Source organism: Gopherus evgoodei, chromosome 15 (assembly GCF_007399415.2).
Source record: "Gopherus evgoodei ecotype Sinaloan lineage chromosome 15, rGopEvg1_v1.p, whole genome shotgun sequence".
NCBI lineage: Eukaryota > Metazoa > Chordata > Testudines > Testudinidae > Gopherus > Gopherus evgoodei.
Genome location: NC_044336.1, coordinates 26,888,142 through 26,905,334, shown reverse-complemented (window position 1 = coordinate 26,905,334; position 17,193 = coordinate 26,888,142). Strand labels below are relative to the sequence as shown.

The 17,193-nt window shown below is 51.9% G+C and overlaps 1 protein-coding gene across 1 annotated transcript in view; it reads left to right on the top strand.

The window, feature by feature from the left end:
- Positions 1–5,729: 5,729 nt before the first annotated feature.
- The window catches only part of BAHCC1 (BAH domain and coiled-coil containing 1), a 72,910-nt gene continuing 61,446 nt past the window's right edge, over positions 5,730–17,193 (top strand). Inside the window, 2 exon segments of the mRNA XM_030534581.1 lie at positions 5,730–5,820; positions 6,260–6,548. Of these exon segments, the coding sequence (XP_030390441.1) occupies positions 6,374–6,548 (175 nt within the window). The 5' untranslated portion in view covers positions 5,730–5,820; positions 6,260–6,373.

The window sequence follows — 17,193 nt, the reverse complement described above, 5'->3', positions numbered from 1 at the left end:
TGCAGTCCTTGCGGGAAGCAGCCGCTTCGGATCTCTGCGTGTGCTGGTGCCTCTGCCCGGGCTCGGGCCCCCTTTCACCACGGAACCGCTTCGTAGCGCCGCAGCCGCGCCGACCCCTGTGCTCGGCCGCATTTTGTAGACAGGGGATGTCTCCCTGGATCTGCGAGGCGCCCCGGCTCTGCACTCGGGAGGGATCGGGATTTCTGATGGGGTTTCTGGCCTCTCCGGTCTGCGCGTCGGTCTTGTTCCTAATTCAATTTGCTCCTTCGCGTAATGAATAGCTCCCTGGTAATCGAATCTCCCGTACGAGTTATTCTGATTTATTCGGCGTTTTCAATCAATTACAGCCTGGCGTTTTTAAAAAACAATTTTAATCGCCCTTCCAGGGAATCGCCCCGGCCATTCGCCACCTCACCCCAGCCTGCTAGCGGTGACATTGGCTGGTTTCTGTCCGGGTATCCCGGCGGCCCCCCCCCCCCGATCCTGCGGCTGGGAATATCCCAACCCAGCGCTCTGGCAGGGAAACAAATTGACGCGCCTGATCTCATTAGCCCCCGCGGCTGAAATGGGCTGAAATGTCTGGGAGCGCTGGGTGCCGGCATTGGAAATGGGGGGGGGGTCCCTGCACGGATCGCCCCCCCCAGCTGCCCAGGCTCCCGCGGTGCCAGCTTGCGATTGGAATCGATAACTCCGACCCTCCCTTCCCCTGCCCAGCCGTGGCAGGACTGTCCCCTCGGACCTCTCCCCCGCCGCTCTCACCTAGTTACACCGCGGAGCAGCCATCCCCGTGCACCCTGCCCGGGGCTTGCGGCTGCTCCCCACACCCAGCTCGGCCCTGCACGGTGCAAACTTTCCCGATGCACCGGCTGATTCTCCCCCCGCCCGCCAAGGGGAGGGGGCTGCCCCGTGCGCCAAACCTGCCTTGTTTTGGGAATCACTGACTGGCTCAGTCCATTGCCCCTGTCTCTGTCCCTTTGATCCTCTCACTCTTTGCTCTTCTTGGCTCCGGGGCCAGTGGGGTCTGCCTGGGGGCCTCCTGGAAACAGTCCCCATCTTATCTCCTTTCATCAGGCAGCCCCGGGCCGCCTTGAAACCGTGGGGCCAGTAATTGCTTTTTTCAGGCAGCCCAGTGCGGACTGGCTAACAGCCAATCAGCGCCTTGTTTACACTGGGTGATTGACAGCGGGCTGGCAGGCTGCCAACCAATCGTAGCCATCCCGTGGAGGGAGGGGGAGTGAACACAAGGGGGGGGACTGAAAGCGATGGGTTTAACCCCTGCGTTGCCAAAGGACAATCGAGCAAGGGAGAATCTGCATTTTCGTGTCTTGCTAGCGCCGCAAACCTCTCCCAAGGGGCAGGGCGGAGACGGGGAGCTGCGAGTGGGGCTGTGGAAGTGCGCTGGGTGGAGAGCACGTCCCCAGAGTGGTCGCCACCGCAGTGTTTATCCCGGGAACGCCGGGCGTCTTACGAGCTGAGCCCTGGCGCTTTACAAACAACGCGGGGCCTTCCCAGCAGCAGGCCAAGGGCGCACCATCCTCCCAAGGATCGCCGGGGTGGTGGGGCTGGCTGACGTGAGTGTAATCCTCCTTCTGGCCCAGGGCTGGCAGGGTTTGTGGCTGGTTCCCTCTTTTGGGCAAGGGGGCGAAAGAGACTGCCTGGGAGTGAATAAAAGTCTCCCGCGGCTTCTCCAGAAAAAAAAGCCCAGCAGGGTCCTGTTGAGAGATCGGGCAGGATGCAAGTGCCGGGGAAGAAAGTTGGCAGGTCGGTGTCCCACTTCTGCAGCCCCTGCTCTTTCTGCAGACGTTCCCGTATTGTCCAGTCCGGGCCCGGAGCCACAGCGTGCAAGGGGCCCCTCGGGAGACTGCAGCACTTCTGTACGCAAAGGGATGTTCGGTTTGGTGCAACGCCCACGTCCCCAGCCCAGTCCACAACCCCCCATATCAGACTGCGCAGGAGCCCGGTGCCCTCTGGTGCGGTCACCCCAGGCACAGTCCAGTCCAGTAAAGCGAAGACGAAACTAAAACTCCCTGCCCAGCCGCTCGGAGTGCGTGTGGGCTGGAGCAGCTCCCTGGAAGAGCGCAGCGCCCCCCCTTCCCTCCACCCCCCGCCTTTGCCGTGCATCCCCATTCACCAAGCGAGCGGGGACGGGAGCTGCGCAAGGGCAGCTGCGCAGCTGCAAGGCTTGAATTAGGCGCCATTGGGCTGAGTAGTAGCCCTGCTGCTCTCTGATTGGCAGCTTGCTGGCCCCGCGCCAGCCTATTGGGAGGCCTGTTTACGCAGGGAGAGTGGCACGAGCTTATTACCGTGGAGGGCCAGGCGTCCAATCAGCGAGCGAGCTCACCCTGGGTGAGTGGCACGAGCTTATTAGTATGCAGGGAGAGTTGCTTGTAGGACTGAGCTGCGGGCTGGGGAGCTGCTGAGGCTGGAAGGAACCCACTATAGGGTCCTTTCCCTTCTGCAAGAGCAGCCAGTGCATTTAACAGTGCAACAGTCAGCACAGTGCAAATACCAATAGGAATACAATACAAAGTCCCATTTACTGATTTAATTGTATTGCATTCACTTGTGCAAGGAACATACCTCCAGTAAGTAACTGCAATTATATTTTTGTTTGCTTTTAAAAAAATGCTTTATTATTTTTTTTTAGAATTAAAATAAAATCCAGGATTGTAATTTTTATTTTTTTTTTGCATAGTGAGAACTTTTGGTGGTTGAAAATACCATGTTGCTATTCTTTTTCTTTTGAGAACATTCTGTAGTTCTGTGTAATGTTACATCTGTAAAAAATTTAATAGCAGTGTTTTGCTTGGAACTGTTTATAACACATATCAATTGAAAATAATAATAATACTAAAAAAGACATGTTGGAATACGCTACACTTAGCACCTCCAATGAAAAGAAATGCTACAGGGCATTTTTTTAATGGTTACAGTAAATTGCTCTCTATACCCCTGGAAATTTGTACCTAGCGCCGGGCAGCACCAACAAAAACACAATTGTTTGCAAATTTCCTAATGCAATTCTAAGGTTTTTAAAATGCAGCCATGAATGGTGCTTTGCAAGGAAAAACAAACAGAGCCATTGTAGCGCTTTAAAAAAGGCAATGGATGCAAATTTGCACCCTTTCTGTTTTAAAAATGAAATAATAGGTGGTTGGAAGAGAGGTTTAGCTTTGCATCGAACGCCGAGGAGTCCTTTCTTTCTCCCCCAGCGCATTTGTTAAATTTGAATAGAGGACAAATCTGAACTGGGAAAAAAAATCCAAAGGAAAAACGCAACCAAAACAGAATTAGGTTTGGGGGAAGGTGCAGTTTGAGGCTGTTGATTTTTGTTATGGTCACACGGACTTTGCATGTTAATTAGTAGATTTTAAATGAAGATTGAGTTGGAGAACTGGGGAGAAAATCCGGCTTTTTTTTAAACCTTCGGGCTCGGTAGATTTTGTTGTTGGTCGCAGAGAGGCCGGCTCGTTGCAAATCTGCCTGCGGTTGATGGCCGTGGCGGTTGTTGTCTCCTCTCTTCCCGGGGTCCTGGGGTGTCTCCTCTAACCGGGAAGCTGCTTTTTGTTTGTTTGTTTAATTTTCGTTTGGAAATGCGAGCGGCTGGGGCCCGGGGGAGGTTTTTGTTGGACAAATGCATAACCGAGGGATGCACGGCTCGAGGCTGCGCCTCTGTTCCGAGGAGCTGGGCTTCCCTCTCGGTGCAAAGAGGGTTGCAAAGCTCCGCTAGAAAGCAGGGGAAAGCCTTGGGGTGGGGAGGAAAACACCCGCTCGGCGGCCAGCCGGCCCCAGCCTCGGCCCTCGCTGGGCCTGCCGCGAGGCCGATCCCCGCAGCTCCCCGGCGGAGAGCGATCGCGGCTGGGCTGGGGCAGCCGCTCGCCCCGCGAGCCGCCCCCAGCTTCTCCGGACGGCGAGCGGAGGGGAGGAGGCCGGGAAGCCGATCCCGGCCGGGTGCGGGAGGGCGGCAGCCCGGGCGCTGCGCGGCCGCGGCGAGCTGAGCTGGGCCGGGCGGAACCGCGGGTGCCTGCCTGGGCCGGGGCGGACTCTGGGCCGCTTGCGGCGGAGTCTTTGCTCCCACCGTCTCCCCGCGGTTTGTTTTTCAGCGCTTCCAGCTCCACGTCCTTCCTCGCATTGTTCCAGCCGCGGCGCGCTCGGAGCGGGGGCCCGCCGGCCCGCGGCTGCAGGGAGCCAGGCGGAAGGAGAGATTTGGGGGGCTGGAGGAGGGGATTTGGAGACTGGGGTTTGGAGATTGGGGCCTGTTTGGGAGGGGGAGAAATTTACCGAGACCCCGCCGGTCTCCGGCAGAGGAGCAGCGGCTGGGAATAGGCGCGTAACTCTCGGCCGCCGCCCGCTCCACCCTGGCCTGCAAACAGGACACGATCCGTACAAATAATAATAAAAATCATAATTCCATTGTGCAAACAAAGCCGTGAGCGGGGCGGGGTGTCCAGCCCCCGCGCCTGTAACTGATCCCGGGACTTTCCTGCTCAGCCAGGCCCCGGCCGGATTGTCAGCCTTGTATTCAACTGTAAAAAATCTGACCCCGAGATGAATCAGAGAGTGGGAATCTTTCCCTCTGCAAAACAACCTTTCCCCTCCGCGTTGCTATGTGAAGCCATTCACCCCGCCAGGCTGCTGGAACTGCGAACTGAGCTTTGTCTTCCAGGCTGCAATTTTTCCCCCTGTGAATTTCATATCTAGATATTGCTTTGAAGTGGGTGTTTTCCCATATTCTCTCCCAGACCCATTTCCGCTGCTTTTTAGGTGATTTCGGCTGACTGCTGAGAAAAAAACCCCTTCCGTAAGGTTCTTGCAAAGCGAAGGATCCTTCCAATAATTCCCTGTAATTGCAAAGTAGGAAATATTCGTTAGGCTAAAAGAGATAGATTATGATCTCAATAGGGGAAGAAAAAACCCGCCCCCCTTTGTATTAAGTTGTAAGCCAAAGAGAGCTCATTGTGTTACTTCCAATTTATTTACAAAGCAAAAGCTCCCCATCTAAATATATATATAAAATACTTATCAGCTGTGCAAATATGTGTTCACTTAATACATTGTGTTTTCGGTTGTAGATTAAATCAAACACAAAATAGTCTGCAAATACGACCCTGTAGGACTGGAAGCATTACATACAGCAATTGCAAATGGTGTTGGCTAAATGAAAAACATCTTAATTGCTTGGTTGTTATGATCCGGGTTAAAAAAATATACTGTCTCCCCCCTGTAATGTTAACAATTAAGGGTGGCGACTCTAGGAGGCTCCTCTCTCCCTGGGCTGGGGGGCAGATGAAACGTTTAAAACGAGACCGATTACAGGAGAAGATGAGCCATGCAAACCCGAGGGGCCGGGAGCGGTGGGGCTGGAACTCGAGCGGGCAGGAATTGCGGGGCGGCAGCAGAACAGAGGCGGTTTCCTCTCCGTGCCCCGGCCGTGCCGGTGCTTTGTGTGTTTTTGTTTATCCCCGCACGCCCGGTGCCGGAGCAGGGAGCTGGGGGAATGCTTCGATGCTACCGAGTCCTTTGCTTTCCCCACGTTTATGAAGCAAGACTCCCCCCATCCCCCAGATCGGCCTGATGTTACAGGCTGGGCCCGGGCCAAGCAGCCTTGTGTGCAAAGGAGTGAATGCCCGGGACGCACCTTCCATAACTGGGCTGGGACCCGTGTCGAGAAGGATGTAAAGCCCCGGCCTTGCCCACCGAGGTGGCCGGAGGGAGAGACTGATTTCGGGGCCAGTGTCACCGATTCCGTCCTGGCTTTCCCGGGGCGTCACTGGAGACAATAGCGCAACTTCTCTCTCCGGTGGCAGCCCGGATCGGTGGGTGGGGAAAGCAGGCCCGGCTCCTGCGGCAGGGAACTGACCCCCCCGGGCACTGCCCGAAGGCAGAGCGGGAGAAGTGGCCCCGGCTCCCTGCGCCCGCCGAGCGGCCCCGCGCAGCGCTGGCGCTGGCTTGGCCACGGAGGCAGGAGCTCCGAGAAATCGCGTCTTCCCGAAGCGGGGAAGAATTTTGTTAAAACCCAGCCCCGTCAAAGGCCTGGCCGGAGGGCGGGGGCAGGTTTTGTCTCCCTCGCAGATGCAATTCACGTTTTGGATGAAATGCAGCTCTGCCTTGGGACTGGGGGGCGGGTTGCGCGCAGGGGGCCTGCGCGGGTTCTGTATTTTTAAAACTCTCCCGTGCCCCCATCAAGGCAGCGCGGGGGGGATTTCTCCCAGCCCCCGGCGGGCTGCAGCCGGTCTCACGCTCTCTCCCCCCTCTGCAGAGGATGAGCCGGGACGCCAGGAGCAGACGCGGGGCCCGAGCCCGCCGGAGCCCCGAAGGAGAAGCGCTGCCCCGCTGAGGAGCCGCCTCCGGGTTGCGTGCAGCGGGCCCCGGCATGGACGGCCGCGAGTTCGCGCCCCCGCCTCACCTCCTCGCCGAGCGCGGCAGCGTGGGTCACCGCAGCAGCGCCGGCCGCCTGGCCGCGTCCGGCCACAGCCCCGGGCAGCACCCGGGCCACTTCCCGCCGGGCAAGTTCTTCCCCGCGCCCATCTCCATGGCGGCTCACACAGGTCAGTGGGGCCCGGCTCCGCGGCGGGGGGCTGGAGCGGGAGCTGAGCTTTGCAGCCGTAGGGCTGGGGGCGAGACGCGGTTCTCCCCCTTCTCACCGCAGCGACAGGAGAAAAGCCCCGGCCGGGAGGCGTGTGCAGGCGCTGGAGGAACAGCCTGCTCCGTGGGGCTGGCTCGGGCCTGGCAGGTGAGGGGCAGTGGACGGCGTGTGCCGGGCTGTGTCCAGGGGGCTGGTGCGGTAGGACTGGAAAATCCTGTTTCTAGATAAAGCCCTGAAGTGTCAGGGTGCGAATGGGTTTGCAGGGCGCGCAGGAGCTTTAACAAGTGCCTGCGGGATCCTGCTCGAGGCACACGGAGTGTGGCAAGAAAAATACAGCCGGTTAGATGCAATAGGGTCTTGGGAGAGCATCTGCAGCGCCCTTTTAATCAAGCAGTGCTTCGGAGCCGCCTGCAGCCAGAGAGGGGTGGGGGAATCTACCAGGGACCGACTAGCTGCATGCTTAGTATTAAACAAAACACGATCAAAACTATCAAGCGGTCAGTTATAGGCATGAGCAGCTCAGGGGCTCTGGGGAGGTGAGGTGTGGATTCATGGTCTTCAGTCTGGTGTATAGCAAAAGGGCGGAGGTCAGTCCCTGCTCTAGTTCTGTGTCAGCCTAAGAAAGGAGGAAGGGAAAATGGAAGGGAGGCTTCAGGATTTGGCCCTCACAGTTTGCCTTTGCTTCTGAGTTTTGTGGGCTCCTCAGATTTCCAGAGGGTTGATCCACGATGGGACTGGATTTTAAAGTGAGCTTCTGCTGGGTGCGAAATGAAGGATTGGAGTTAGAAATCTTATTTCCTCCGGATTTACTCTGCAGATGTATTTGCAAGTGGGAATGGTGGAATTCTGATGGGCTCCCTCAGCTGCCTGTATATGAACCCACAAGTGAATATATTTTTGTCCTCAAAAGTTTTTGAGCCCAGCCTGCTGGATTTGAAAGCTGTTAGCTGTTCTTTAATGACAAGAAGGCAGGGCTGTGGGAAGCGGTGTGCAGTGTGTATATGTGTGAGATATATTTATGGGTGTAATGCTCCTAGGGCACAAGCACATAGCTGGCTCGATTTGTTTACAGTTTGCTTTAAACATCAGAGTAAATGTTTTGCAGTTTTTTGAAACTCAGCAGTAAGAGTTATTATTGCTAACCTGATGAACTGTGAATACTAATAAAATTATATCTGCTTTAATGGGATTACAATTAGTGCGTGGATTAAAAAGGACAGCATGAGATGGACTAGAATGGAGAATTGTCATCTGGGAGTGCAGTCAAAAGATGACTGTAAATTTCCTAAAAAGAGAAAAATGACACACACAAATTGCGTAATTACTAATGGGCTTTTAGCATGATGAGATGAAAAAAAGTGCCACTAACAAACACAATGATCTAGACATACTTATTCTTAAATGTGCTGCATTTGAAATAATTACATCATATATTTGTAGAATTTTCCCTGGATGAAACGTGTATTTCCTCTTACTATTTTCTCCCTTCTCCTTCCTTTTCTTAAAAAAAAATGGCACTATGCTAATTGCAGTTCAGCCTTTCAGAAACAGTTGCTCCCAAATGACACCAAGGTTTATTTTAAAATATAAAGCTGGACAAACGGGGCAAATAGTCAGATTTGTGTTTAAATGGTATTTCTTCTGTACTCCTGAGTTAGTGCCCCTAGTTCAGACAGTGCCCCATCCCACTGCAGAGAAGGTTTGATCCAAAGCCCCCGTAGTCTTCCCTGGGTCAAGCACATAGGCACTCATGTAGCTCAGAGAAACCCTCTTTCTAAAGTCCTCAGCGTTGTGTTTAAGTCTCATTGGGGAATTCGGGGGAGATGAGGAAATTTGCAGGTAAGCAAATTGCTGATTCCTGTAGAATAAATTATTGATGGTATCTTGACACTGAGTATTTAATTTATAATACAGGGAACGACCTCACAAGGACCAGAGGCCACTGAATAGGAATATACCGACTAGACTGGATGGAGCTTTGCCAATTTTTTTTTAATCTGAAAAAGGTTATTCATGTCTGTTAACCCCCTGCTCCCAGCCTTTAAACATACACACACGGGATGGCTCAGGAAGGATGACGAGCAAAACCTGTCCTGACGGAATTGTTTTGACTCCTTCAATTTTCAGGTTGAGATTTGGATAAAAATTGAAATGTACGGCTCGGAAGGCCCCCAGATGAGACAGAGCCATTGGGGGTCTATTGGTCCTAATAAGAGAAGCGCCGCTCAGAATGAGCGTTGGTTTTATGTCCAGTCATTCTTCCAGTCAGGCAAAATTCCAGAAGGCGCACATAGTTGATCGAGCATTTATTGTAACACTCCCGTTGCTGTGGAATTCTCTCCCCACAGAAGCTTCCCTCTCCCCCCCTCAAACTGTACTTTTTTTTTTTTTTAGTCAGCTGCAAAGACCTTGATTTTGAAGTTGGCTTTTAATGTTTCACAAATTGTTTTTCTTAAAACGGAGTGCTGATAGTTTTATAATCCGGCTGTAGAACTTTTATGGTAAAGTGCTGTTATAGTAACCTTGTCACAAAAGGTGCAATTAAAATGTTTTGTAGCGTTATTTTTAGTGCAGTGGTAGATTTTTTTTGTCTCTAATGCAGATGGTCCAAAGTCAAAGCTGTGAAAGTTGAGAGAGGAGCAAGAGGAGCAGGGTTATTTAGCAGTCCTGCTGCCTCAAGCTGCTGAAATTTCAACATTGCTGTAGACTCTTATTTAGTAAGAGAGACATTTTTATCTTTTAGGGAAACCTCCAAATATAAACATTGTCTCTCTCTCCCCTGCCGCCCCTCCAAGGTAGCTGCATCTTTCAACGTTTTAGCTTGAATGGAAATGACAATAAGAAATAATCTGTGAGCTGCTGCAGCCAGAAACACAAATATAATCATCGTACTAATTAATAAAGATTAATAGTGATCAGGATCGGCAGCCGTCTCTAGCAGGGACCACAAAGGGCTGCACACCGAGAATTTCTGGTGGAGTACGTCCATATTTTACTCCACTACCGTCCAAGCCCTGAAACTTGCAAGGAATAATATAGATTTAGTTATCGTTAAATCCAGTAATTTCCTGGTGAGACAAACCCTGTAAAGGGGTTTCTCCCCACTGCCTTTCCTGTTCTTCTGTTTTTAAAAGAAAATACATTTTAGTAAATACCTCATTAACTGCATAACACCAGTGAGTGTTTTTGCAACACAGTTACCAGCATTAAATAGGTGCTAAAAGAGTTACTGTTCCAAGACATGTTCTAAAGACTCTAACTATCTTTACTTATAAATGACAAGTAGCATGAGACATCAAAGGCAATGCACAGCTAACAGCTAGGAACTGCCAGGGCTGAGCTTTTGCACAAGAACTGTACAATGTACATTGTTATGCAGGGCAGCTGTGGTTAACACACACACTGGGAAATTAAAGCTCAGTTTTGGAATGTGCATTTTTCCACTGGGAATTGCTACACCATCATGTCTAATTATTCCTATAAGAAGTGGAATTTTTCTATAGGACTAGCCATGCTGGGTGACGCTAATTTAGTGGCAGGCAGAGCCTTGTTGCAAATAGCGCATCCTAAGAAATGGACTCCAGCAATTCTTAGAAACCTGCCCAGCCTGGTGGGAGAGGCTGTGTGACATATGGAAGTCCAAATGCAAAGAAGTCTGTTAAAATAACATGTAGGAGTCTAAAAATACCCCTCCAGAAACTCACTTTAAAAAAAAGCCAAACCCAACAACAGAAAGATCTAAAAATATTCCCGGCTTTGGCAAGGCCCATGAAGTTAAATAAATTATACAAGAGCCATTCATGGGAGAGTCTCCACTTTCTCTTACGGGAACATTGTTCAAGCTAATAAAAATTATAATTTACTAGCCACCGAGCTTTTCATGAGTCTAAATTTAATTGGTTGGGCTTCTGGAGTCCATCATTTCCTACTGGATTAGTAGATTTGTATTGGAGTTTGTGACACGGCAGAGAATGAAAAAAGGCAGAATCATGAAATGCCGTATTTCTGGGCACAGGCAGGACAAGGGGACTTGCTTGCCCTGCGGCCTGTGCAGTGGTGGGGTTTTGGGAAGGGGCTGCTAGGAAGTGAGGATGCAATTTAGATGCTCCGGGCCTTTGGAATGGAACACGGTCATTTAAATTTGATAAATGATTGGACACCTTTAAGAGTATGTGTGAACAATCAAGATGCACTCCAGCAGGCGCATAGGATGTATGCTGTCAACTTACCTATGTCATTAGTGCAGGCTGTGAGCATAAATAATGGGAAGACAGAGCTCCTCTGACTACCCTCCACTCCTCTGCTTGATACCCACAAAAGAGCCCTCTCACCTCCCGTCAAATTGGGGGGGGACGTCTGAGAGCACGCCATACCCTCAACCCCCCCGCTTTAGGACACACTCCTCTTGTAGCTGCTGCCAGCAGAGAGCCTTCAAAATAGAAACACATTAAGGATAATGGAGCCACCAAATGTGATCTTGGGAAAGCTGGGTGTAACCACTCCAGCTAGTTGTGGCTGGGTCTGTAATTTGGAGGGGAGAGAGACGTAGCCCAGTTGGTTGCAAGAAAGAGACATCGCAGCTCTCTTAGAATACCGTACGGTTACTTATTTAGCTGTTAACCTAATTTCATTCTTTTCTTGCTGCTGTTCCATGGCCTGGCGCTGAGTGCTTTGGAAACGTGGCTAACGGTAATGAACGATGATTAATAATTACTCTCCCCGATAAATAACCAAACAATATAGTGGGTTGGCTGCAGTAAACCGAAAAGGTGGAAAGACAGGCGCAGAACGGTAATTACAGCATCGGGCCGGATCCCCAACTGGTGCAAATCAGCGTAACTCCCCTGGAGGCAGGGAAGCTGCCCAGACTTACACACGGTGAGGAGAGGATCCATGTCTTGCCCACATCTGTTTTTTCCTTTGCTTTGGTACCGGCTGCCTCTCGGTCAGGGTTATCCAAAGTGCAATTCACAGGGCATGTGTGGTTGTCTGTCTGTAACATGGCTCCCTTCCCTGCTGCCCCTTCAAGCGTGGGACTACACATCCCAGAATACCTTGCAGATGGCTGGCTCCAAGGTTGTGGGTAACTTGGAGGATGCGCAGAATATAAGATAAAAAGGGTTTGTGTTATTTTATTAAACCCATCATTCAAAGCTGGGCAGTTAGAACAGCCAAATGCTTCGCTTTGCATCTGGTTTTGGCACAAAGATCATGCAAATGAAAATGTCAGAGAATGTTCTCCAGTGCTGGCGCACAGGACTGGGAATCGTGACCCCCAGCTCCATTTCCAGCTTTCTCACTTCCTTGCTCTCTGAGTCTTGTTCTGTGCCTCAGTTTCTTCACCTGTACAATGTGGAGACCACTTACTCACCTTTGTAAAGGGCACTGAAATTCTCCAGTGCAAGTTACTAAACCAGAGCAAAGTATTATTAATGCTTGATAAGCGCAGCATTGTGTTCTGGGAAGTTGCCTATGTGACTTCTGATATGTCAGAGTTTGGATGCTTGACATTTCTTATTTCTGATGCAATTATAGAGAGAACCAAATGGAACAGAATAGTTTTTGTCCTTCGGAACCTATGGGGCATATTTTAATTTTCCTGCCTACCTCCCATTAAAGTCACTGAAAATCCCTCATGGAACATACCCTGGAATATAGAACAGATTTTCTATAAAAGTCACTTTGTTCCGCAATTAAAATCCTACGAAGGAACTGAAAGATTATCGCTGAATCAATATGAAAAGCCTGCCAGAGTCCATCATGGTCCGGGAAAGAGTCCTGCCTTCATAACAAACTAGCCTCATCAAAGTTATCCTGGTGTAAATCTGCAGCTTCACACTGGTCTAGCAGTCGGGTGGCTCTTGGCCCGGGACCTTGAATCTCATGTGGTGCTCAGACACCAGGGTGGAAATGCCCATAAATAAATGAAATAAGGGAAAGAAGTGGAAAACTTCAACAAAGAGGTTCTGTGAACCTGATACTTTACACGGAGTCTAAATTTTTGCCCTTGTGACATTTTTATAGGCTAATATATAGGTTAGCTCGTGTAGTGCTATTTGTCATTGCAGCAAAGCTCTCTATTCGTTGCAATATATACTAATGCTGTACCCTGCGAGCAGCAGCCGGGAAGGGATTTTACATAAGGCGGGAGCAGGCCAAACATTGCTGGGTAGCCAAAGGAGCCCCGGAGCCCTGCTGTGACGTGATCCTGGTGATTTCTGGTTTTCAATCAGGCCCCATCGTGTGTCAGATACGAGCCCTCAGAGCCCAAGTTGCCAGCATCTCCTGCTCCAGTTTGTTCTCACTGCAGCTGTCTCGGTGGATTAAATTCCTGGCTGGGATCGGTCCGAACACTTAATTTTTTATCTGGCATTCCCGAGAAAGGGATGGGTCAGAAACAGGTGGGGCCGTGTTTTCTTTTTTAAATGGACTGGAGATTGTTTCTCTAATTTCCTAAGACCTTGAAAGCAGCCGAATCCACGTCACCGGAGGCTGGTGAATTGGGATCCAGGAGCCCTTGGTCGCACGCACACATACATGTGCAGCTGTGTGTGTCTTCAGCAGCAATCCGCCAAGCGTGAGAGAAGCAACAAAAACAATGCTGGGTGAGAGCAAGAATGAAGAATGGATCTTGAGGCAAACCACCTTGCAACTGTCTTTTAATTGCTTTTAAGATGAAATCTGACTCATTTAAAGTGTGTGTGTGGATGGGGGGGCCGTGTATACATCCAGCCCCAGTCACACCGGTTGGGCGCCGTGGAAGACGATAGCCTTCCATCTTCTCCAGGCATAGCCTGAGCAGGCATGAGGATGTGGAGCTGCAGGGATCAGTTAGCTATCCATCATCCTAAACGGAGCCTTTTCTTCCTCCCCTCCGTATCGCCTGTGCCAGCCCAGCCTCTCTGGAACATGCATTGCATTTTAAAAAGTAGGTGTCAAAGTTAAAACAGATTTTGAGATTAACTTGTCTACTCCTTATTAGTGACACTCCTGCTGAAGATTACTGAGGAAGGGAGGCGGGAGGGAAATGCACATGTGTCAGGGAGAAAAAAAGCAGAATACTAAGAAACCAAAATCTTGTGGAATTACACTTGAGTGGTTTCATCTGTTCATTAGTTATTATTTGGATCTGGGCAGAGACAGATAGGCTGGGGCTAGACTGACTGTACAGCACATTTTATGATCTCACCTGTGGACACTAAGTGTCTCTAATAAATACTGTTATGATTGCCCCAAAATATGGAAATGAATGCTTGACACCAGGATGCCAGAGCGGCCACGCTGTAACATGGAATTGGAGTCCTGTTTCAGGGACGTGAATCTCTTTGATGTACTGAGGGATTTTTTTTTTGGGGGGGGAGTATAAATTTGTTATTCATCATGGTGAAAGAGACATAAATATTCCAGCTGCCGGTGATGTCAGAGGGAGATCCTGTGAGTGACTGTGTGTGTCTGGGCATGAGAGAGAGATCCTGCGGGGAAGGGGGAAGTGTATATTAGGGGGAGAAAAATGTACCATGCAAGTCACTGATCTCTGTTCCCAGGGACTTCATGGTGCTGAGCCCCTAAGATCTGAACAAATGTCCCCTTCACCTGACCAACTCAGTGTCCCATGGGTCCATGCAGGGGAAGGGGAATCTGGAGCTGTGAGCACCGAAGTTTAAACAGGCAGCTTCAGAATGGAGCCAAGGGAGGAGACAGGGCCGGGCTGGGCAAATTAACTTGTGTTAAATGCACTTCCTGTAAATGCTGATAGGTTGTTTTGGAAAGACCCGTGGAGCGCACAGCGCAGGCAGAACGTGGAAATGAGACCAGCGCGTGGAATCCCGGGAAACCTTGTTACAAACCTTGGGATTAGGAAGCGTTTTTAAAACGGCTCTTCCATGGTGGGTTTGCGAGCCCTGGTCCAACTCCTCCCATATCAGATATGGAGGGAGGCGATGGCTCCATCACTGGCAGGGGAATTGCCCCAAGCCCCCTCCCCAAAGCAGCCCTACCAGTATCTTGCAAGGTCTCTGGGCAGGCAGATGCCCTGCCTCAGGCAGAGCTCCCCATGCAAAGCCGATGTGCAGGGCACAGGAATGCCGAGATCACAGCTCCCAGACCCATTTGGGAACGCGCTACTCAGGTGCTGCTGGGAGCTGAGCAAGGTACCTCCAGCCAGCAGCAAGGCCAATAATACCAGTGTGATGAATGTGGGGTTCTCTGCCCCCCAGTGCATCAAATGTTCTCCTCGGGGTACCGCTGCCCTTACGGAGCCTCGGGGAGTCAACAGAGACAAGTCAGCAAGCTGCATCCAGCCTAAACAGAGTGCGAAACGCACAGGGCGTCTGACAGCAAAGCTACATGCGAGCTCTGCGCTGGCCTGCATCTCAACGTCCAGCAGAAGGGAGGGTGGCACCAGTGGTAGCGTCTCCGAAGGCCGGGGCCGTGCGCTGATGGCTACAGAAAGTGACAGCGAGTCTGGTAATGGCAGCAAAGCGTTAAAATAGCAGGATTTGGCTACTAGGTGACTCTGGAAAGATTCACACGGGTTTCAAAGGGCGAGCCACCCCCTCCCCCGCATTCGGCGCGTGTGTGCGAATACACCATCCTCCAAGAATGGGACTATGGGGCTGGTTTCTTTTTCATCCACTCTGTAAATACAATAAAACAGATGGGCCCAGAGTTGCAAACTCAGCTTCCTTCTGCCCTGGCTGCACTGTACTCCCAGGTCGGGACGTGAGAATTTCTCTGGACTGGAGAAGAGCCGATCCCAGAAGCTCAAATCCTGATTTCCCCTTCCCGGGCCTCAGACCGGTTCTCCTCGTCACAGCTCATCAGACCAAGGGTGGGAACCTCCTGTCTCTCCCCACCCCTGCTCTCCCCTGCCTGGGCCTTGACCCACCTCTTACCCTCCCCAGGCCTGTTTGGTCCCTCAGGCTGGGACTGGAAGCGACGGGGGGGGGGTCTCACGAACGGCCCTGGGGAGACATCCAACCCCTGGGTCAGACAAAAGCAGCTTGGTCCAAGTTTTGGGGACCCACCTGAGCTCCTGGCTGGTCTCTCCTTGCGCCCAGATTTCTTAACCTGCCTCAGTGCCCGGAGGTGGGGGCTGGGCCTTGTGTTAATCCAGCTGCTGGTTGTGGGACGCGCACAGGCCAGGGAGCATGGGAGCGACACTGGGGGAGGCCGGGGAGCCCCTCACAAGCTAGCAGGAGTTCCAAGGGAGAAACAGCTGTTGGGGCCCAGGCAGGGCCCGTCACTCGTGGGCCTGAGAGAGAAACCACTGAGGGGAAACGTACTGAACCCGGGTGCAGCTGGGCGGTGTTACAGCTTCGAGGCCAGTGGGCCATTGACTTCACTGGGATCAAGTGTTCCCCCTTAAGGCCTCCTCCTCCACGCCTGGGAAGGTGGGTGCAGGGGGCTGGCAGGGGACAGACCCCTCCCTCCCACCAGGCAGCTGAGATGCCCCTTCAGGGTCCAGAGCCTGTGGCCCCTTCCCCGGTTAGCTCCCCAATCCCTTGCCTGGCCAGAGCGATTTGGGGTCCCCATGCTGCAGTGTGGCAGGCCTGCTGCATGCTCTCTGCAGGTGGGTGAATTGCAGCCTTCAGGCTGGGCAGCCTGTACCCACGCTGGTGAGCTCGCCCCGCTGGCAGAGAGTCGGGGCTCAGCACTCTGGCTGAGGCAGGACCACAGCTGTGTAAAAGAACAAATCTCCAGGGGCAACCGGGAGGGAAACACCACGGGGAGCTGGCTCGATAAACAAAGACTTTCCACAGACCAGGCCAACGCCCCTCCTGCAAAGAGCCGAGGCCCTGCAGCTGAGAGCCGGCAGCTCCAGGGACAGGCCCAGCTAGTGGGAGGTGCAGCACAGCCAGGAGACCCGTGTTCTTATTCCAGCTCTGCCAATGCCCTGCTGTGTGACCATGGTCAAGTCACTTCCCCTCTCAGAGCTGCTGTTTCCTCGTCTCTAAAGTGAGGATGATAAAACTCAGCTTCCTTTGAGACTACAGATAAAAAGTACCACGCGCACCTCTTCCAGCCTCCTCGGAGATGGACAGAGACGCCAGCGGGCAGCAGGCCACGCGCCGTGCAAGCTGAGCCACACGTTATCAGAACCCCCTCTTGGAAGCAACTAGACTTAGCCAAATCCCAGCATATGTATATGGCCCAGATCAAAACCCAGCTGTTAAATTTCTTTCTTTCTAGGGTAACTCAGAATCCGTCATCAGATAGAAGAGTGGAGAAGCTCTGCTCTTGAATCTGGAGTGGGATTCACCGAGTAAAACCAATATTTATGTTAGCGGGGATGGCGCTGGCCTCCCGATACACTGTGCTTTATTGCTTACACTCTGGTTTGGGAATTTTTGTGTTGTTGCTTTGCGCTGGGCCCGCTCTGCCTTCTTGCCCTTGGTGGGGATTTTATGTATTTGAAACACTCTGAGAACTTAATGGAGCAATTCCAGGGGCTGGTTCTCAGCCCTGCAGACAGCAGCTTGTCGGAAAAGGCCCTTTGGATTTACCGAGGGTGCAGCGCGCAGCCTCCTGCTTGTGTTCCAGAAACGCAGGGAGCCAAGCTGGCTGGCGGGAGCGATTTCTCAGCCCCGGTTTGGATGCGAGAAGCT